The 23054-nt window shown below is 38.1% G+C and overlaps 2 protein-coding genes and 1 pseudogene across 2 annotated transcripts; 1 reads left to right on the top strand and 2 right to left on the bottom strand.

The window, feature by feature from the left end:
* Nucleotides 1-4855: 4855 nt before the first annotated feature.
* LOC103935001 (ethylene-responsive transcription factor 4) lies at nt 4856-5998 on the bottom strand. Its single transcript, XM_009344798.3, has one exon. It carries the CDS (start codon nt 5883-5885, stop codon nt 5127-5129), a length of 759 nt encoding a protein of 252 aa, XP_009343073.2. The 5' UTR covers nt 5886-5998; the 3' UTR covers nt 4856-5126.
* A 10507-nt stretch (nt 5999-16505) lies between these two features.
* On the top strand, nt 16506-20040 carry LOC103935088 (MACPF domain-containing protein NSL1-like). The gene is made up of 7 exons (XM_009344877.3): nt 16506-17111; nt 17397-17635; nt 17931-18126; nt 18278-18358; nt 18467-18650; nt 18726-18892; nt 19188-20040. The coding sequence occupies exons 1-7, from the start codon at nt 16857-16859 to the stop codon at nt 19875-19877; spliced, it is 1812 nt and encodes a 603-aa protein (XP_009343152.2). The 5' UTR covers nt 16506-16856; the 3' UTR covers nt 19878-20040.
* A 79-nt stretch (nt 20041-20119) lies between these two features.
* On the bottom strand, nt 20120-22962 carry LOC103944379 (annotated as a pseudogene).
* Between the last annotated feature and the right edge of the window lie 92 nt (nt 22963-23054).

The following is a 23054-nucleotide window of genomic DNA, read 5'->3' as shown; positions in this document are numbered from 1 at the left end:
AAAAATTTATGGTACTATTTAGTTTAATGAAAAATCATATTTTTACACTAAAAAGTTAATGCTGATACTATTCACTTTACCCTTTATTTTGTCCTTATCGTTAAAACTCAAAATTTTCAAACATTTTTCATTAGTTTTTTAAAATAATAAAGCAAATTCTATCGGATAGTGTTATTCATACATTATTTTTACTTTTTATACACTTCTTTCAATTTTTGAGCGTCAGATCGAATAAATAAAATGACAAAAATAAACAAAAGAGTGTAAAAGTAAAAAAATATGTGTAAATAACACGACGCTAACTTATTCCTTCCAATGTGGGTTCCATCATCCATGGTACTATTATTACAGCTATTGCTCAACAATTGGATACCATAAAGAATGATAGGGATTTGATTACAACCTCCTAACAACATTAAATACGGTGGTGTTTTTCTTTTATTTTTTTGTAAATAATTTTGTGCAATTTGTAAGTAGTCGAGAATCTTCATATATGGTTGAGATATCAGTAATTTTTTTTTTTCACGAAATGTGGTTGGCTATCAAATTCCTAAAATATAATATTATAATAATAGATGAAGGAGCACAGCTCATTATAATTTAAACCGAGTGATATAAAGCACGTGTAATCGTTGAATTTTACATATAGGCTAACGTAACTCTGATATCATTATAAAAGTCGTTATCAATTGAAATAATTGGGACAAGTGTCCCAACTCCTTGTAAGTTTGTTGACGAAGAACATTTCCTCGACATCAAAGTACGTGCCATTGCACATGCACTCAGATACGAAAAGAAATTTAACAAGTGAATATGATATGCGTTCATATAGTTGATTGACGTACCTAAAAGGACTTTGAGCAGACACATTAGTTGGTAAACAAAACAAATGCTTGACAACGAAGTCTCAACCCTAAACTCCCACAAACAGTTATCCAAATCGATAACCATTCAACAAGGCTAAAGCCAAATACGAATGACATTGACAAGGTCAATAACGCGTCGTGGGAAATGCATGCGGCAGCCTTCAATTCGAGATCCAGCTAATCAGCTAAGGTCTAGGGCCTTGACGTAAATAATTGATTTTTTTTTTTTTTTTTAGGGGCAATTGATGGCAAACCACAGTATTCACCCATTCCGGGGGCTGGAAAGACTCACAGAGGCATTTCAGCCTTCCCATGGCCATAAGTCTGGTTTCCACACCAGTAGCGAGTTTCGAACCCAAGACCTCCAGTTTTTAATTTGAAGTAAGTCTTGCAATCCGTCCTTGACCACTGGGTCATCAGCTTGTGGTTGACGTAAATAATTGATAACTTTGGTGGGAAATGGAGAAAAGGGGACTGCAGTTTCACATGTTGGGCCCCAAAACACATATGTACTGTTTATCCAATCATATCCGTTCATTGTACATCGTGCAGCCAATTTTCGTCATGTACTGTTTATATTCAATTTTAAATAAAAAAAATTACAATGATTTTTCAACGTACGATGTACGATGAACGGATGTGATTTGAGAACCCCGAGATTCTCACAAAGTGGATCCGGCAAGGATCATCACTCATGTAAGAGTGCGAGAGAGTCTTTTTTTATTCTCCAAACTCCAAAGCGCACATACGTGTGACGCAAAACCTTTTACTGTCTCCGACAACTTTAACCTTATCTGAAATTCTTCGTCACAACCACTAGTGTATTACAAGATGATAATACATCGGCTTTTGTACCCAACAAATTTTGACCGTCTGATGAACATTAATCATTGGCTGATTGGTTGCAGACTATAATAAAAAGTGGCGGTGAGTTGGGTGACTTGAATATGACGAAATGAAATTGCCAATTTCCCGTCCAAAGTATAATATCAAAATTCAACATAGTATTTTTTGGGGTCAATCTCTCGAGCATTTTTCAGCCATTAGATCTTGTACGGAAATAGAGAAGATAAGAGAGAAAAGGGAATTCACCACCAGTGAAGTAAAAATCCGGCAACTAATTAACTAAATGTGCCTTTATCTTATCGTTGCTGTAATTTGAGTAGAATAATAATATGATGTAACCATGTTTTTGATACATAAAAACTTTGTTTCAGAAAATTCATATTGAGAAGTGATAAGAGAAGGGAGTGAGGGGTAGGGCTCGGCATGGGCCGGCCATGCCCAATTTTGAAGGGACCAGACCAGACTCGGATTTAAAAGAAACTGGCTGGGCTAGGGCGGGTACAACAAATTCTAATACAGGAACTAGGCCTAACCTGGCCCATTTGAAACGGGCCGGTTCGGGTCAAGTCCACGGGTCATCCCTTTTTTCTTCTTCTTCTTTAGCTCTCTTGAATCTCGATTGTTCCGCTCTCACCTTCAAGCTCATATCCTCCATGTTGCCAACGAGATCGAGACCTACTAGAGATCTTTAAGATTTGCTGGGGTTTTTTTAATTTGTCTAAGTTCTGAGGTCTGGACTCATTCGAGTTGGATTGGGTGCGTATGGAAAGAATAGAGCATCCATGAATGGTTGTGATAGAGTAGAGGAGTTTGGACTACGAAGTATAGAGAAACACCTTCCTTGCCATCATTGAATCCATACGCATAAGAGCTCTACACCTAAAAAAATGCAATAATATAACAAATGAAGCTATAAAATTCATAAAATTTAAGCAAAAACATAAACAAATAAATAAAAAGGTAACAATTTTTTGAATATCGTCTTGGCGTCCTCTAGAATCTTTACCACGAACTAAGCACAAATCCAACACATCGTGCCAAAATATGTGGTCCAATTCAACATCAGAAGTGTCGTCCTCGTCCGCGACGATCATTGTTTTCCCTAATAAGCTTGAGTGCTTCTTCACCATACTTTGCAATTCGAATCTACCCAAAAGAAAAAGAACAAAACTTTACCATTAGAAACTCTAATCCAACCCATTTTCCCAAGAAACAAACAGAAAATAGAAAATTTGAAGACATGGGTTTACCTAGAGGGGGTGTTTTCTTGCATTTCGATTGGAAGTATTTGGTTTTGCAATTACAAACGGACTGGTCCAGGGTCCTGTTTTTCTATACATTTGGAACCAGCCCGCCCCAAAAATTTCATCAATCTGCCCCATTTCTCTTGTTAAAAAATTAGAACCGGTCCGTACCCATCTTGAACCTTGATTACACGTTCCTACCCGCAATTTCCATACCCGTTTGCCCATCCTTGTTGAGGGGGAGGTGTCACCTCAGGAGGCAACCAGGAAAAAGGCATCAGCAGCCGCCCACTCCTATATTCTATTCTTTTTTTTTTTGTTAAATGTATATTCTATTCATTTATCTAATTGCCTGACGGTTGCTTTTATTATTATTTCTTTTTTGTGCTTTCTTTTCAACACGGACGCGAAACGTGGCCCGTCGCGAGACGTCCCAGTCACTCTCCTTCTGTTGGCCGGACAAGACCGCGGGTCCCACACGCGGCAACAGCTTTGAACTAAAACATGCCGACCCGCTTAACTGTCTGTCGCTTCCCGACACGTCACCACTCTGCGCCGTACTCCATTTCTTTCTCGTATTATATTTTTTATATAATATTATCTTAATTCTCGTTGCTTCTCCGTTGTTGCCTTAAATTATCGTAAATTTTAATCCATTGAATTAAAAATAAATTGCGGTATCAATGTACTGATTGATTTAAATGCACGCATGCTCCAACATTGAATTGCACATATCTCTAAATCTATGCATTGAACCAGAGATATTAAATTATGTCGGTGCAACATCTCATACATAAAGTTTAATAATACAATTATTTAAAAATTTTAAAAACAAAAATTTTAACTAATTATATGATAACGCTTAACTTACCGGACCATCTTTTCAACATTAAAAATCTCTCAAATTTGATTGCATCATCTATTATTCGGCTCGAAAGCTGACGTCGTTCACTCAACATGAGCATGTTTTCCGGAATTTCGAATCGAAGTTGAAGTGTTGTCCAAATATTATTTTGTGCCATTATCTTATCAAAATATTCTTCAGCGAAAGGACGGTGGGCTCCACTAAAAGCGGCAGCCGCGCTTTCCCACTTTCGCTCGCAGCGCCCGCCACGACGTGGGACCCGACTCTGTCTGCTTCCTCCCACCTGTTTCGCGTTGTTACGCAAAAGTTCAAAACCATTTAATTAATTTCCCCAAAAGATAAAAAATAAAACAATAAATAGGTACTTAAGATCGGACGGCCGTATATCACGTGCCATCCTAACACGAATCTCGAGAGCTACCCAGTCAACGTGGAACAAACTTTCGGTCTGAAACACCCTCCAAAACCGGCTGCTACCCTTACGCGCCTATAATTCTTACTTTTTTTTGCCCTTCAATCCCAACATTTCTCTAAATTTAGAAAGAGGGGGACAAAAGCGTAATTATAGAATGCTCAAAGCGCGCGGTTTTCACTCGTTCGAGTCAAGTAAAGGCCGCCGACGCTTGGGACAAAGACGTAGCCACGCGGCAGCGAGTTAGGACACCAATTATGATGGGCAACGCTTATCGTTAACCACATGAATCATCAAATTTCGTGCTATTTTTGTATTAATAGCTCACTGAAATTAAATTACCAAAAAAAAAAAAGAAAAAAAGATCTTCACAAATCTTGAAAATATACATGATAAAATTAACGAAACTTCCTATTGCGCAACGGCTTGTAGCGTTTGACGATCATTAAATCCCGTCGTTATTAAATAGAATACAAAACTGATTATAAATGCGATAAAGAGTGTTATATCGCTCGATCAGAATATCATATTCGTAGGGCAACATAAACAATTACGGTAATAATTAAACTAAAGTATAATAGATGATGGAAATTCAGAAATTAACGGTTAATTATTGCTCAGATGAGAAATTGCAACTGAAAATTGATATCGAAAAAAAAAGTCACAACAACAGATTGAAACACGGTGGAGTTTCGCCGCTGGAAAAAAAAAGATAATGATCCGATCAACTACGTATTTACATGGAGCTTCTTTAATTGGTTGCTCTTTTCATGTATTTTTTTTTTCTTTTTCTATCTTAGAAATTAGCAAATTAGAAAATTAATAAAAGGAAACTGAAATTGAAGATTCCCTATTAAATCGGGCCGTCGCCGCGCCCTTCTCGAAAACCAAAATCAAGCGAGCTCCGGTGGTGGAGGAAGGTTGAGATCGAACCCTCCGCCGCCGCGAAGAAGATCGTTCTGGTTCAGATCGACCACCGAGGACGAGTCCGAGTCGCTCTGGGCCGCACCGGCAGCGTGGAAATCGGGCTCGTGGAAGTTGGGGTGATCGAATCTCATGCGTGGATGAAACTGGCGGTTCTTCATCACGCTGGCTCTGAAAACCGAGTCAAAATAGAGCACCTGATTCGCGGCCGCCGGGGCGGAAGACGGAACTCCGATGACAGCTCCGAATCCTGGAACCTGGTGGTGCTGGAAGGGGAACCTCATCGGCGCGGAGCCGAATCCGCCGGAGCTGACACCGTGAGCGAGATTTAGATCCAACGGCGAGGACTCGACCATCAGGGCCGGCGGCTCACGGCTGGAGGACTCCACCGTGCTGCTCTGACTCGGGCTCTGATTGTTGCTTCCGCTACTAATTTTATTATTATTATTTTTTGTAACATTCAGGCTAACATTTTCCGAAGGCTGAGGGAAGTTGGTCTTGGCCTTGGCACCGCGGAACTCTATGGCGGCGGCATCGTAGGCCCGGGCGGCTTCCTCCGCCGTGTCGAAGGTTCCGAGCCAGACCCGGCTCTTCTTGCCGGGATCTCTGATCTCGGCGGCGTACCTCCCCCACGGCCTCTTCCTCACGCCTCTAAAATGCACCTCCTTCACGTTTCCGTTACCGTTCATCCTAACGGCTGCGGCGGCCGTCTTCTCTCTCGGCGCCATAACTAAACGGTGGCGTTTTCTGTTTGTAGTGTTTGGGTGGAAAAGAGTGTTTGGCTGCAGAAAATATGTGAGAGAAAGGGGTGTGGAGATGGCGATGGAGGAGTAGGAGGCAGGCTGTGGGTTTTATATAGAAATGATGAGCGAGGAATTGAAGAGAGAGAAAGAGAGAGGAGAGAGAGAGAGAGAGGCGCACAGTCAACAAGGGATTTGACTGAGATGGGATTAGGGGCGGCTCTCCAAAGGTGGCAATTTAGTAATTGTGCAATGTTGGTTTCCGTATTACGTGGCATGTGTGGGTTGTCGAGAGAGCACACCCATCATTTTTATCATCATCTGACGGCTGCGAATGCACTCTTTGATTGCGTGCGGTGATCCTTTCCTCCCATCTCCCACGCTCCACTCCACTCCGTGCATCACTTCGATTCGCCGTTTATTCTTGAGTCAATATTAAAGAATATTTTATATAATACAATTATAGTCACGTTTGAAAGTGATTTTACATTAATTAGAAGTATTTTTAGGGATTTTTTTTTAAGTTTTAAAAAGATTTAAGTGTTTTTTGAAATAAGTACTAGTTATGTGTTGTATTTTTACTAAAAATTGTTTAAAAAACATTTTACAAATGCGTTTTCATCCATTTTAAAAGCGGTTCCAAACGAGTCCTATATTGTTATGTAACGTTATGTGTCAATGAAACAATAACATTTGAAATAATGTTTTCAAAATTATTTATTTTATTATTAATTAAATGCCACTACGATGATATACTCGTACTATATAAGTCATTCTCCAAAATTTAAAAGTGGTAAGAGAAGATGTTTCATTCACACATTTATTTTCTTCTTAAACACTTGTGTTTGTTTTTAACTTGGAATTTATTGAAGAAGGATAAAAAGTATTCACGGTTGAATGTTCCAAAATAGTTTTTATCGAGATCCATATAAGCACACTTTCTTTTGAGATTGTATGTTATCGTTTCCAAATGAATGCATACAAAAAACTCTTTACGATTAAAATTTTCAAACATGAACGTTAAACGAATCATGAACTCAACAAATGAAGGATTAATGTGTGTGATGAACATATTCAAACACAATTAACATTATTAGACTAATTTTACTAAATAATATGGGTAATTTATTTTAGTTTAGAATCAATTCTATGAAATAATATATTATTACTTTAATATCAATTTCCTAAACGAATCAACTAATAATCCATAGTTTGATACAAATATACATAAGAACGCAACCCCTTTCCACCTCGTCAACACATTTGGGCAACATAAACCGCTTCAACAAGTTGTTGGCATGAACTCATATCATGCCGCGTTAACTTTTATTTTCATTTTTTAATTCTTAATGTAATTTTTAATTTGTTGCCTTAACTTTCCTTACTTGGCCCCCACGCTTTTACCCTCCCTTTGAACCGATCGCGCGCTTGGACTAAACGGGCGCTACCTCTGGCCCATTACGGATCCAACACGTGTCCTTTTACTACGCGCTTTGATTGGATGCGGAGGACCCTCACGCAACCAGCCCCGCCCAGCGTTTCTTACAACATATGGGAGTGGTTTCTGAGAGCGGTATTGTTTTTATCCGACAGCTCCTCCTCCCCACACTCTCTCTGTTATAGTGAGCCACACGCGCATAAAATATTTACCGTCTTTACATCCCCTCCTTCGTCAGCATGCTGTTTTAAACAAAGCTCATAAATCGGAGCTTTTTTTTTGTCTATTTCAATTAACGTTCTCTATTTTTTTTTAGAAAAAACTTGTGTAGGCTCGACTTGCCATTAAAATTTGTTAAGTGACATTTACAATCTACTCAAAACTCCTTCAGTGATAAATTTTTTTTTTTTTTTTTTTTAGTATATCGATATTTTTACATTAAGATGAATAAAAGTTTGGCTAAACTACACAATAGCTAGCCTAATTTGGTATCGAATCTGCCATACATGAGATTCGAACCTAAGACCTCTCATTTTCAAGTGAAGAGGAATATCACTATATTATAGTACTGTCACGCCCTGGACTCAGAGTCGATGGGACCCCACGCCCGGAGCGGGAATAAAAGTAAAATAAAACTAAAAGCGTAAAATAAGAACTTCTCTTATACAAGTAACTAATACAAAAGTCTTACAGAGTGTACAAAAATAAAGAAAACTCTTAAATCCTTTATCTAACTCAAACTCAGCTCATCTAGCACATGTCTTGTCAAATAAATCATTTGTAAAATAAAAGGATGAGTGGTTTATGTAATGTGTTGCAAATTATCTCTCTATTTCAAGTCAAGCATGTTGAATTTGTGGAAATGCTTTCGGAATTATTAATATAGTGATATGTGGATATTTGGAATTGTTCATGGAGTATGAGAACTTTGGTGTTAAATTAATCCGAGGTATAAATGTAAACTGCACACGGAGACATTAGGGCAAAATGGCCAATAGGAGTCACGTGGTGAGTTACTACTTATGAAGGATACAATGAACACGTAAGGGGATGATGTGATATGGCACTACGTGCATATTGATTTGATATTATTATTGTATTTTCCATAGTAACTAAAATGGCATTGCTTGACTGACATATTATATATTATACTCACTGAGCGACGGGGAAACGTATCCCGAGGACGTACGAGGCCAAGCTAGACTCGGGGGCTACGACCCGGCGACGTATTTGTGAGTGGGTAGTTTATTTTATACCTATACATATTTATAGTTTCCCTAAATGCGTAGTTACTTCACATTTACGCTTATATTGCCAAGTATTTGTTATTGTGATATAAATTGTGATAAATGCTGCTTTATGGTTGGGATATTACTGTCATGACATTCATACATATATGTACATGCTCATCTTGCTACACCGGTGTTAGTACTCGCACCAGGGCTAGGGCCAATCCTTCATGTGTATGTTCACATCACACCGTTCGCTCGTCTTGGATCCAAGTTTGGTGTCGGTCATGTCGCACAGTTTGCATTAGGCAATTGCGACTCGTATGTGATGTGCTTCTGTACCAGCCTTAATGTGATTGTAGTACTAGAGCGTATTGATTACACCCAATCTTGTTCGTGTCAGAAATTATTTGTATGAACTTGTGTGTCAGCTTAGAGGGACAAGCACTTAGTTATACTTGATTATCACATGATTACATTACTGTGGCATTGATATATCGTGACTTGGCATATTTCTGGTTATATTGCTGTTGTATTATTGTTTACGACAAGGGGTTAGTATGTTCGAAAATAAAGGTTTTCTTACAAGTGTTGCTTTGCTGACCCACTCAACTTTGTTATTCGCCCCTCCAGGACCTAGATAGCTACACTCTTCGTGGCATTCGAGGGATCTTTGGCCATTATGACATTATCCGCTTTTTAGACGTATGAACTTATCCATTGTTGTGTAATAAGTGTATTTTAGCTACTTTGACTACTCTGTTGTAGCCATACTGTCTTTTATGTTATGAATAATTGTAGTGGGTTATTCTCACGACTGCGCACTTTTCACTGTTTAGTGTAATTAGTTCTAATTAGTTTTAAATTTATTCACTTTTCACATCACTTACCCTTATGGTTATGTCATCTCACGGTGATGGCTAGCATGCTTCGACCTTCCTAGGTCGGGGTGTGTCAGTACTGAGTGGCTCCACGTGATAAGTTTTAAATATGATGTTTATCAATCCCTATCATTCTTCTATTTTTAAATTTTCATAATGATCTTTTCTACTAAGTATGCATCATGAGATTCATCTATCAGTTCATATCTTTCCTTCTCCTCATCTCTATCCTTTTCATAATTATCCTTTTCAAAATGATACATAGGATTGTTATTAGCATTTCGAAAAAAGTTGTACATCAATCATCTTACGTTCAAAAAAAAAAAAAAAAAAAAAAAGATGGAAAGGTACTTAATGACTTTGGTTTGGGATATGTGGTCCCCAAATTTATGTCTCTTATTTATCTACTTGACACGTGTTTTACCTTTTAACAAAGAGTTAACAGTGTTAAGCGTTATTATTTTGTATTTTTTTTCAAATAAAAAATGTATACCATGCAGTGGCGGATGCATTGAGGGGCAGGGGGGGTCAGCTAACCCTCTGAACTTCAATGAACATACCTTGGGTGTTGCCCCTCCGAACTTTGGTGAATGTCCATGGATACCTTGGGTGCTGCCCTTTTGAATATTAGAGTTGGCTTCATACATGCCCTCCAAAACTGTTTGATAAAATGTCTTAAAGAAGAGTGAATGAAATGGTGATCTCAGTGAATAACAAAGTATCATCATTCTTGGACAAACGTATTAATGGAATGCAATGATATCAAACATTGTTAGTGTGTTCAAGATAAGTGTGTTTCTTTGTTAAGCATTCCTATGAGAGCATTATTGGAATATGTTAGTTACCCTCGCAAATAAGGCATTAACAGGTGTGCAGTATGCCTTTCCAAATGACTTGTCTACCAAGACTCGATGAAATGGCGATATGCATGCTATTTCTGGTAAAAAAAAAATTTGCGCACTGCACGCGTTATTCTTACTGACCCCTAACATTATTTCCTAGATCCACCACTGATACCATGGGATAAAAGAACACGACAGAGTCAACATCCTACCAACACGAACACAGCCCCAACAACCACCACACCTCGTCGGTGGCTACCATCGCTCCTTGCCGGCTGCCGCCAAGCATCCTCTGTATGCCTTCCTCTCTGTTCAAACTAACATACGGTCTCTGGGTTAGGTTAGGTACCAAGGTCGAATTGAATAAGTAATCAAAACAAAGTTGATGATTGATCTCCAAAAATATGATTGAAGGGAACAAAGTCATGCAATGTATTATTTGTTGAGTTTCGTGTATATGGAAACATTCATTTGAATCACGGTCTTTATTAATTATATATAAGTATATATAGTTAGGGTATGGTGGTTGCTATCTTGTCAAGTAGCACGTAGTATTCATGCATGATTCGTTTAGATTATGCATTTATTGTGAATGCTTGTAGAAATTGATTAGAACTTGTGAGGTTCATGGAAGGGGAAAAACTGCCTTTTAGTTATATTAACACATTTTGTTGCTTAACATTATTCTATCATTTAGAACGGAATGTCGTTGTACAAATAAAGAGAAGTATTATTAGACAGTAATCCTAAATGACAAAAGATAACATATTTATGCATATATTTTCTACTCTTTTATATTTTGTTTTTATTTCTAATATCAGAATTGAATAAGTCCGAGCATAAAGAGAAAACGGTAACGAACAAGATTGGGCAAACGCGGATTTATCCAGATACAATGTCTCTCTGGGAGAGTGAGGAGGGGGTGAGGGTGAGGTGTCATATTTGGACCAATCACGTTGTCTCTTTCATTTGATGTGTATCACAGCCTTCTCTAGCTTATAACTTGAAACATGATGACGATGAAGAAAATGATGGCGGCTCCATGAGTGGCCACAGCCACAAATTTTTTTGTGGACCAAGAAATTGAGAAAACAACCTCTACGTTTTATTTTATTTTCTTCTTAATTAAAGATGCTATCTTATTTGGACAACTAAATGAAAACTATAATTTATAAAAGATCAAAAAATTTGTTGTGAAACCAATCGTAAATATGAGTGAGAGAGACAGATAATTGTGGATGATAATTGTGTTCTCACACCTCGCTTTTTGGCCTTGTATCTTTAGTTATATTATTCATAATGGGTGTTCTTGCCTTGCAATTAATGAACTTATAAGGGTTTTGTCTTCAAATCCTATTGAGATTCTACTTTAAGTTTACAATCGCATTCCTGATTAATAATTTTATTCACAACACTCTCCGTTGAGTGTGTACTTAAGAAGTAGTCGTATCATATTTTCATGTTAAGAGATAACGGTTGTTGTCGTCAGTTCTTGGCAGGCACAATAATTGCTAGCGCGAGTCTCATATAGAGGCACATATCAAAACAAAAATCTCACAATAACCTTACTACGTAATCCAATAGTCTTAAGGAGAAAAAGTGAGTTAATGTAGGGTGTCAATGTTTCACATCTTCAAGATGATCATTAACATGCACATAATGTTATGACCAGCCTATTGTAAGTGCCTCATCAAAACCTCATTGGGTTAGCAAAAATCCAATAATGGTATTGTAGGTGGTGATCATGGTGGTCATGTCAATGGTGGCAAAAAGACAGTTGTAGGAGATTGTGGTACAGTGGTGATGAGTATGACAAGATGGTGGTAAGAGAAGTGATGTGGTGGCGGCAGTGGCGTTCGCAGTGGTGATGACGGTACCAATGACAATAACGATGTCGATAATACAGAATGGCTTTAATTGACACAATATAAGTCTATAATGAGCACATCTAAATTTAAAAGTGAAGCAAAATCCATCAAACTCATACACAGTACACTTTCTTGTTTAATATCCCAAGTGTTTCTTATTTCTTTTTAATTTCTTATCCTTCTTTTCAAATGGCAAAAAGAAATACTCTTTTTTGTGTATGGTTGGACTTAGGAAGCAAGAAAGAATCAACCACCTTATCCTCCACCGCCAACAAAAAGAAAAAGATAAAAAAAATCACAATCCTAAAAGTTGACATAAAACTTAGATTTTATGTTTCCTAGAGAACAACCACCAGAAGATATACTCAACCAAACCACTGCATAATGTACACCTCATGATCTAGGCCGCCAATAATATCCAAATAAAGGAGGTGGATTGTTTTCTCTCCTATTTTCATATTTTTCTCATGCTTTCTTGTGATATGTGATTACGATTAAGTCACGTCAATATTTTATATTAATTTTTTATAAAAATAATAAAACAAAAAGTAATATAACTATAAAATGTTGATGTAGCTTATCCGTGACCATTCAAACAGAAAGACATGTGGAGAGTATGGAAATGGGAGGGCAGACAGTCCATCCCCCCCAAATAAAACCATCAAACAATATATTTTGCTGCCGGAGATGGGGACCCCACCAAGTTTATCAAGTTTTATTGGTTGGATTTTTTTCGGGACTCTCTCAAAGTAGGACTCGAATTATCTATCACCTTATATTTTAACATAAATTTTCGTGCTAATATTAGAAAATATTATTCAAACAATATGAAGTGTTAGAAATTCCGTATAGAGTTCAACTTTTGAAAATCTCCTTAACATATATGATATATTATTAAGAAAGATAAAGCATATCTCGTATAATTGAAGGTGATTAAACATCATGATTTGTGAAACACATTGTCTAATACGTGGCGTCTTTTATTTGTTGACAAAGTGCACCTGCATTATTTAATTGTCATCTTTAGCTATTCGCAGGCGAATTAAGCACTTTAATATGTCATTAATTTTTGTTTGATGACCGTGACACAAAGCGAGGTGATAGGGAAGGATTCCACTTATATTAAATATTATGAACATTTAAAGACATAGATCTACGAGATCTTAATAAAAAAATACTTCTAATTATTTAATTATCAAAGTATTTAATGCTACGTGGTACGAAATTTTTTTAGAAAAATAATGAAAATGACTTTAAAACTTTGAGTTTTAACAATAACGACAAAATAAAGGGTAAAGTGAATAGTACCACGATTGACTTTTTAGTATAAAAATGTTATTTTTCGTTAAAGTGAACAATATCATGAGTTTTTCGTTAAAACTCCTAATTTTTTTTTTATAGGAAGCAGTCAAATTGAAGTTATGGCTATGCATCTTTTATCTTCAGGACAACATATTCCTAGTCTGATATGTAGTGCTGTATTCAGTGCGTGCATATGAAACGGTACATGTATTATTCAGCAACTTTGTTAAAAAGATATTTAAAAATTCAGTTATTTTTCATTTTTAAATATTTATTTGTTTTTGTTTTTCAATAATATGTATAAAAAAATATAGAATATTTCAACTTTATGTGTATTATTGAATAATATGCCTAAACAACATGTATTAAAGGTGAAAAGTGTGTATGTATGTGTAATACGTATATCATATGTTGGAATTTTGGAAAACTGTGCAACTTAATGAATTATTAAGACGTATATGAAAAATGAAAATATTTTTGAAAAATACATAACTATGTGTATAATAAGCGAACTTACTATGAGTGTTCTTTATATGTGTACATTTGACATAAATACTTCGTCTTATGCCGATTTTTGGGCACTATGTTGGTGGCACGGGCTAAATAACTCGTTTTGATACATCTGTTGTGCATGTGTGAATCTCTCAATATCACGTTAGCTTTGTGTTTTAAATTCATTGTGATATTTACTGCAGTCACGTTAAATGACCGCTTGTTTTTTCAAATTGTATTGCTTGAGCATTGTAAGTACTTTTGAATCAATAACAGTATAACCACTAATTTTCTAATAATCTACACATAAACTCGTCGCACATGCCTATTTAACGCGAAGATTAAAATAATCTGGTAATCACGTAACAATGTTACAATTCCGCTCATTATTGCTTTAAGTGGATGATGACATGTGATGGTGGTGGCGGCGGCTAGAGGAGGTTGGTTTTTGGTTTTGAGGGCAAAGAGATGAATGTCACACAAAAAAGCAGACAAATAATTTAAGTGGAAAGGGGTTGTCAAGTGTGAAATGTGAACGTAAAAGCGAGTAAGTATAGTATGTGGGCGTCTTGACTAAATGGCTCCATGGATTTTTCAATGTGTTAATTATGTGTCTGTATAACTATTCTACTAGCCTTCCCTTCCTTTTTCCCTTGAAGAGATAAAGACCAAAAAATAAGTCAATTAGGGTGACATTTTCATATGATTGTTAATTACCAATTTACTATTGCCATTTGCCAACTACACACTACTAAAGAAATAGTCAAAGTCAATGGAGGAATCAAGGTATGGTCCTTATGTGCTGTGCTATTTATTTTAGAGTAAATGGCAGCACCAACATACTGGTCAGTGGTCACAACAACTTTTTACCTGCTTTCCCATTCCCACTTTTGAGAAATGTTAAAAGATGAGTGTTTTATAAGCGAGATTTTTTATTAACTCTTTGCATTTATGTTTTTAATATAATATTTTATAATATTAATTTAAAATGAGAATTAATGTTAAACTGTGAGGTGTCAAAAAGTTTCATTTTGAGAGTATTCTTAATGTTTAACACAATATTTTGTTAAGATTGCAACTTTGCTCACCCCATCATTTTTTATTCTCGGTTTATGAAACCCTTGTTTATTTCATTAAACAGGATTTGGCTAAGGATTGCCCAATTTTAATTTCAAGGTTTCTCTGAATTTGAAAGTCTCACTTGGTAGGTTTCCATACCAAGGCTCAATCCAAAGAAGTTCGTAGCGTCTGCCAATTTCGCCATATCCCCTCTTTAAGTGGGGTGATGCTCGTCCTGATTGATTGTTATTAGATTACTTTGATTTAGTTAGTTTAAGATATGAATCTCAAAATTCAAACCATATGACGACAATCAAATGAGAAGTGAGCATCACCCTCACTGTCCTTGTAGAGGGTGAACAAAAATGCTAACTCGTCATTAACTTGTTGATTATAACTAATCCCACCATTATCTCACACCTTTTTGTTGTTAAACATGTTTTGAACGAGTTTAGCATTTGACCAAGCAAAGAAAATCAAGGGGGGGGGGGGAAGAAACTAGAAAGTCCAAACTAGGCTAGGCGCTTTGGATGGAGAGATTTTTCAGTGTGACCATCACATAAGGTGGTACATTACGTGTTGCTATATAAATAGTGAGATACGTTTGTTAACAAGTTAATAACTTAAAAAATAAAATTTATCACCATTTACATAAAAACAAGTGGTGTACCACCTGTATTCCCGTCACAACTAAAAATTTCTCATTTGGATGGAGCGAAAGGTGCAATCCCACTGAACTTCAAATTTAAAATGGCTTCAAATAATTCTGCCATCTAAAATTTATATATAGTAATGTTATACATTTAAAAAATTACGTCTATTACTATTAGCACTTTAAAATACTAGAATGCACGAGGAGAAATTTAAAATGTCAATAACAATATCGTAAAAAATGATTGTTTTTTCAATTTTATTATATAATAATGCTATATATTCTTGTTTGGTTGTTTAACATTAGACTACTTTTGATTATTTAGTAAAGGTTATGTCTGTAACTCTTTTTACTTATTATTTAATGTTTGTAAATTTACAATCAACGAGTCATAAAGTTTTTTTTATTTAAGTTAATGTTTTCTAACGTCCATACATTGTCCTACCTTTTTTGACAAACTATTTCAGACGGGACCATTTTATAAATTTCGCACCCAAGCCCCCGATATCTTAAAGATGACTATGAGTTGTAGCATCAAATATAAATTAGTCAGCAATATATGAAAAGTTCGTAATTATGTATTCACTCTTACACTCGAAATCCTGAATTCGATAGTTATATATTGTCACGTAAAAATGGAAACCTAGTAGAAAGGATCAGTAAGCAACAGTGGGTGTAGTACTTAAAAGTCCAGCCCAATTCAGTACACAAACAACTCATTTTTCTTGGTCGACGGCCGTAGGGAATACCCACGGACAAAAGGTAAAACAACAATGCATGAAAGCAGAGACGTCGACGCGTTGCGCGACGCGAAATGACGAGGAAGAAGCCGCCAACCCCAGCCGCCTTCCAAGTATCTGCGTTCCCACTTGCGTCTTTCCGGCGGAGTCCTCTCAATTCAAAATCCAGGCCTCCTCCGCAAAACCCATCCAAGGCGGAGAGTCGCTTTCAGCAATCAATGCAAATATCCAAACTTTTTTGATTAATTAGTTGTTAATTTGGTTTAATTTTTTAATTAAATTAAACAAAGAAATCAACGTTGTCTGAGTCTCTTTCTCTCACATCGTTGAAACCTCAAAACCGGAGACTCCAATGGGTCGTCGCCTCAATCTATCAGAACTCTTCAACACTCCCCAAACCTCGATCCCTGTATCCACCCACTTATTCGCCGTCCGATTGGGTTTGCTCCCAAATCGATGGCTCTCAATGCGCCTCGCTTCGACCCCCAATCCGCCGCCCAGAAGGCCGTCGCGATGATCGGGTCCGGGTATGATCTCTGCAACGACATCCGGCTCACCGCGTGCAAGCCCATGCTCGTTGACCTTGACCCGACCCGGACCCGCGACCTCGTCGTCCCTGGCGGGCCCGTCGTGCCCGACGTCTCCACCTCCATCAGGTGCGATAAAGGCGAACGCACCAGGTTGCGCTCCGACGTCGTTTCGTTTAATCAGGTACTGTTTTTTCCTTTCTTGGGAAAGGAAATTCGTCTGCTTTTCGTTTTTTTGGCGCGAAGTGGTTTCTGGGTTTTGGTTGTGGTTGGTTTTGAGACTGGTTGGTGATGAAGAGTTGGAGAAGATCGATTTTTTAGAATTTAAATTTTAAATTTTTATAATAGCATCGGTAGAATTTCGTTCAACACGAAACCAGAAGCAGAATAAGAGGTATGGGAGGCACAAAACGAGACAGCCAAAGGCTTTGTTTTCTGCTAATAGTCTCTGCATTGTTTGTATTCCCAGATGTCAGAGCAATGCAACAAGGAGCTGTCTCTATCGGGCAAAATTCCGTCCGGTGTGTTTAATGCTATGTTTGGATTCACTGGCTGCTGGCAGAAGGATGCAGCTCCCGTAAAAGCTCTTGCTTTTGATGGTTGGTTGATAACTCTGTATAACATTGAGCTAGCGAGATCCCATGTAAAGCTATCCGAGCATGTGAGACAGGAAGTGCCTTCTACATGGGACCCTGCTTCCCTTGCTGCGTAAGATTTCATTTCTTTATCGGATAGCTCAATTCTCCAATACCTTTAGTGATGGCTTCTGCTGAATTTTTGCGTGTTAGTGCTCTTTCACATATTCTTCCATTGTTGAATGCACATAAAAGTTTTGTTGAGTTAGGCACTTGAAACTATATACAAATTACAATACCATAGAGGTGTAAAAGCAGAATGTATATCGTTCCCTTTGCTGGACAGTTATTTATGTAGATTTTCCAGCTAAGGTTTGTACAACAGTTCTGTGCCACTCTGCGCTGATGTTTAAGAATTTGAATTCCAGGTTCATTGACAAATACGGTACTCATATTGTTGTTGGGGTGAGGATGGGTGGAAAGGATGTAGTTCACATAAAGCAGTTACACAATTCAAATCTTCATCCCACAGAAGTGCAGGAATTGTTAAAGCAATTAGCTGACGAGAGGTTTTCTGAGGATGGAACTGCATCGGAGTCCAATGATTTATCAGGAAAAACGAAGGTAGGCCGAATTTTGAATTGTACAACCTTGCCTCTTTTTCTTAGAATCTTATGCGCTTCTGTTTTATCTTGGTACGAAATTATGAAAGTGGAAGTTCTGGAAATTGATGAAGTGACTTATTTTAATTTTAACTTTATGTTTGTTGTTTCAGCATGACGTTTCTATGCACTGGGATGTTCGTAGAACGTATGCACCCTTAATAAGGTCACCTATCATCACACAAAGGAATGATGTAAGCCTTTTGGTGTCCATTTTAACACTTGTTTCACAAATTTATTGAATGTGAAACAATCAACCTGCATTGGATGGATGAAGATATCTATATTTTTCAATAATGCAGGGTACAGTTACTGTTTGTGTTCGAAGGGGAGGTGTTGATAGTGGTCAAAGTCATAACAAGTGGCTTTCAACTGTATCAGAGTCACCTAATGTCATATCGATGTCCTTCGTGCCCATAACCTCTCTGTTGGGTGGTGTCCAAGGAATTGGATTTCTAAGTCATGCAGTGAATCTCTACCTTAGATGTACGATCCCAGTAGCTAAATTATTCTCCCATAAAAAGTTTGAAAACACTCATGTTTCTATGATAAACCTTGCAGACAAACCGCCAATAGAGGAACTCCATCAATTTTTGGAATTTCAGTTACCACGTCAATGGGCTCCAGTGTATGGCGATCTGCCTCTTGGTCTCAGGCACAGAAAACAAGTATCCCCATCACTTCAGTTCACCTTTATGGGCCCAAAGCTATACGTTAACACTATGAAGGTAAATATCTTGTGATGTAAAATATTGACAGAGTAGCTGCTGATAGCATGTTGGGAATTCCTTGTTCTTTGAAGACTTTTAATTTTATGTGTTTTATCAAGCGACGAACTCTTTAAGAAATTCCTTAAAACTGGAAAATTGTTGTGCCGATGAGTTGAAAGATGCACTATTCTTTACCTCGATTTGCAAAACGTGAAATGAGTTGAAATGTGCTGGAAAATTGTTCACATTTTCATTGATCCTATTACTCAAGTTATCGCCTATGGATTGTGGTTTCTAATTTTACAATTTTCAGGTTGATACTGGAAATCGACCAGTGACAGGAATGCGTTTGTATCTTGAGGGTAAGAAAAGTGACCATCTGGCAATCCATCTCCAGCACCTTTCTACTCTTCCCAATAATCTCCAACTCTCAGACGATCACAGTTATGATCCAATTGCTGAGCCAGAGGAACGAGGCTACTTTGAACCTGTCAAGTGGAGCATATTTTCACATGTATGCACTGCCCCAGTACAGTACAATGGGGCCTGTATTGATGATTCCGCTTCAATTGTGACGAAGGCATGGTTTGAAGCCAAGTCTGTCGGAATGAGGAAAGTTTTGTTCCTGAGGCTTGGATTTTCAACAGTGGCATCTGCAAAACTCCGTAGATCAGAGTGGGAAGGACCCTCAAGCTCTTCTCGAAAATCAGGATTCATCTCGACCTTGATCAGCACAAGGTTCAGTACTGCATTGTATCCGCCTGTGACGCCAATAAAAGTGGATTTGAATTCAGCAGTTTACCCCAGAGGGCCACCTTTACCAAGCAAGGCACCAAAAATGGCGATGTTTGTCGATACCAAGGAAATGTTAAGAGGTCCCGAGGACTCGCCAGGATATTGGGTGGTCACCGGAGCCAAGCTCTGTGTAGAGGGTGGGCGAATCTCAGTGAGAGTGAAGTATTCGTTATTGACAATAATGTCAGAGGATTCTACGATGTTGTAAGAAACCAAAATCGGGAAGAAACACATACTTTTGTTGTAAATGTTATACCTTGTACATTATCCGTTCTTAAAATTGATTTGGAACTTGAATCCGTATGGTTCAAATCCAAACTGATTTGCCAATGTGATTCTTTTGTGAGAATTAAATAACTATTTTTCCTCCATCATGGTTACCGTACGAGAGAAATTTACCGATATCTGTGGTGTTCTTGTTGAATGCTTTAGTTTTAAGGTTTTTAAGAATAAACTCTTTTTTTTTTTTCAAATAAAAATAATATCAACTAATTTATTAAAAATTACACTTTAATAGGCATACAAAATTGTAACATAATTCCACAAAAATCACCAATAATCCCCCCAAGAGTATGAACCATCTTTGAAATGATGGAATCTGTTGACGTCCCTCACAATAATCTCCCTCGAAACAATCTTACAGACGAACCTTAGCGCTGTATGGCAGTCCACACACTCTTAGATTCTTCTTCACCCTGACGGGAGCTCCCGGCGGAGTGGCAATCAACGCGAAAGCCACTGCAAGCTTCTCGCTGTGGTTGCGCAGAAGCCGCTGCTTTTCGCCTTGTTCCACGTAATGGAGGTCCATCTCCACCATTGGAACATAGCCGGCTTTGCACATTAGGTCGAAAAGTTCATCGAGTTTCGCATAAACTTCATCACTTCTTGAATGGCTTCTATCTCCTACTATAAATGTATGTACCTGGTCTCTGACCTCAATCCAACTCATCCCAGGTTCCTTCTTTACCTGGCCATCTTTCATAAGTTTTCTCATTTTCGCCACATTACCCCACATGCTGGCTGATGCGTAAATGTTTGCAAGAAGTACGTAAGTACCAGATTTCTCGGGCTCAAGAACTAAGAGCATTTCAGCAGCGCGCTGGCCAAGCTGAACATTTTTATGGATTCTCGCAGCACCAAGAAGTGCCCCCAAACAGAAGCGTTCGCTTGAAATGGTATTGTGTGTTGACAAGCTCCGTTGCCTCATTTATCTTCCCTGCTCTGACAAGGAGATCAATCATGAAAGCATAATGCTCTTGCCTCGGCACAACTCCAAACAACTCTGTCATGGACTCGAAGTACTTTTTGGCTTCCATTACCAAACCTGCGTGATTGCAGGCACAGAGGACACTTACTAAAGTAATATGATTGGTGGAAACACCATCCTTGAGCATCTGAGTGAATAAGTTGAGGGCCTTTCTTCCATGCCTGTGTTGAACGAGTCCTCCAATCATAGCAGACCATGAAACTATTCCTCTCTCAGGTACCTCAGTGAAAGCACGATCTGCATCTTCTATGCTTCCACATTTTGCATACATGTTAACAAGAGAGTTCCCTGCAAAAGCATCGGACATGAATCCAAACTTGAGAATGTGAACTTGGATCTGTTTCCCTTGCTCGTATGCAGACAAATTTGCACAAGCATTCAGAAGAGAGCTGCATACAATGAATCGGGTTTGTTTTCCCTCTCCAGCATTTGCAAGTAGAGTTTTAGAGCTTCTTCTCCTTGTTCATATTGCGAATAGGCTGTGATCATCGATGTCAAAGCCACCACATCCTCAAATGGGCGTTCTTTAAAAATTCTTGCCGCTTCTTCTACTTTGCCGCATTTTCCATATGTATCAAGAAGGCTATTTATAACAGATATATCAGACTCAGAACCTGTTTTGACAGAAAGTGAATGAACTTTTTCACAAACGTCAATGGCCTGCATGCTTGCCGTGGTTTGGAGGAATACGGCTTATATATCTTCCCCATTCTGTGAATGTCCTGAGATCACAGCATTCCATGCAATCATGTCCTTCTTCGGCACCATGTCAAAAAGAACCCTTGCATTGCTCATCATCTCACACTTGCAATACATATCTATCAGTCCAACATTGACAAATGAATCTGATTCCGTATCCATCTTTATCATGAAAGAGTGCAACTGCTTACCCAATTTCTTGGACCCCAGGCCGGCACAGGCTTTCAGTGCACTTGACAATGTGAACATATTTGGACGGATTCCTGACCCTTTCATTTGCCTAAAAATGTTAGAGCCCGATCATGGTACTTGTGAAGAACACAGCCAGCAATAACAGCATTCCAGGAAACAATATCGGGCTGTGCGATTTTCTCGAAAACTCTTACTGCATCTTCAAGACTTTTGACTTTTGCATACATGTCAACAAGTGCATTTGCTGAGAATGAGTCGGATTGGTACCCAAGCTTTACCATATATCCATGAATTTTCCTTCCGCGGCTGCCATCCCCGAGCCCAGTGCATGCGTTTATTATACTAGATAGACTGTACTCGTTAGGTCTTACTCCGCTTAGAACCATTTCCTGAAACAAATCCATTGCTTCTCCATGAAAATCACTCTGCACATAACACGAAAACAATGCATTCCACGAAACAACGTTCCATTCTGGAATGGCATCAGACAGCCTCCTAGAATCCCCAAACTCCCCGCACTTCGCATACATTACAACCAAAGTATTTGCAACCGCGTGAACCTGCTTTCCGAGTCCCAAATCTCTAGTAATAGAGCACGCCTTAAGAACGCTCGGAAATGTAAACTCATTGCACTTAAACTCCCAACGAATGCATCTCAAAAAACGCCGAAAGGGACTCTTTTCCAAGCCCATTTCGGGCATACCCAGATATCAAAGCAGACCAAGAAACCAAATCTGGTTCAGGACCTTCGTCAACCAGTTTCCGGGCGTGCCAAAAAAACCGACATTTCCGAATCTGATCATGTGAGCATGGATTTCCCTGCCCACAGCAACAGATTCGGAGGTTTGGAGGTTGTTCCCAAAAGCTTATAGTAGGATACAGAAGTGGGGTGGAAATTAGGGTTTAGGGTTTTTGCTTCAGTGCTGAAATGAAGGGAGGTTTGGAGGTTGTTCCCAAATGATTTATAATATTTTCCTAAATGTGAACAGAAAAATCTTGTGAATTCTAAATACTTTTTCATAAAAAATTATGTGATATAACTCATGATTTTTAATCGGATTTTGCATGCCAAAGTCATCATCCTTTTGTATTATCCATTTCTCTATCCCAACCAATAATCTAATCGACCACGTCACCTATCTGACCAATAAAATTTAGCCGGTTAATAATCCACATCTAACGTTGTTTCATCCCTTATGTAGCTTTGTTCACAAATTTTCCGGCCAA

Source organism: the organism of the source record quoted next, unplaced genomic scaffold (genome assembly GCF_019419815.1).
Source record: "Pyrus x bretschneideri cultivar Hongxiangsu unplaced genomic scaffold, Pyrus_bretschneideri_v1 Contig19, whole genome shotgun sequence".
NCBI lineage: Eukaryota > Viridiplantae > Streptophyta > Magnoliopsida > Rosales > Rosaceae > Pyrus > Pyrus x bretschneideri.
This window is presented reverse-complemented; position numbering and strand designations above follow the sequence as displayed.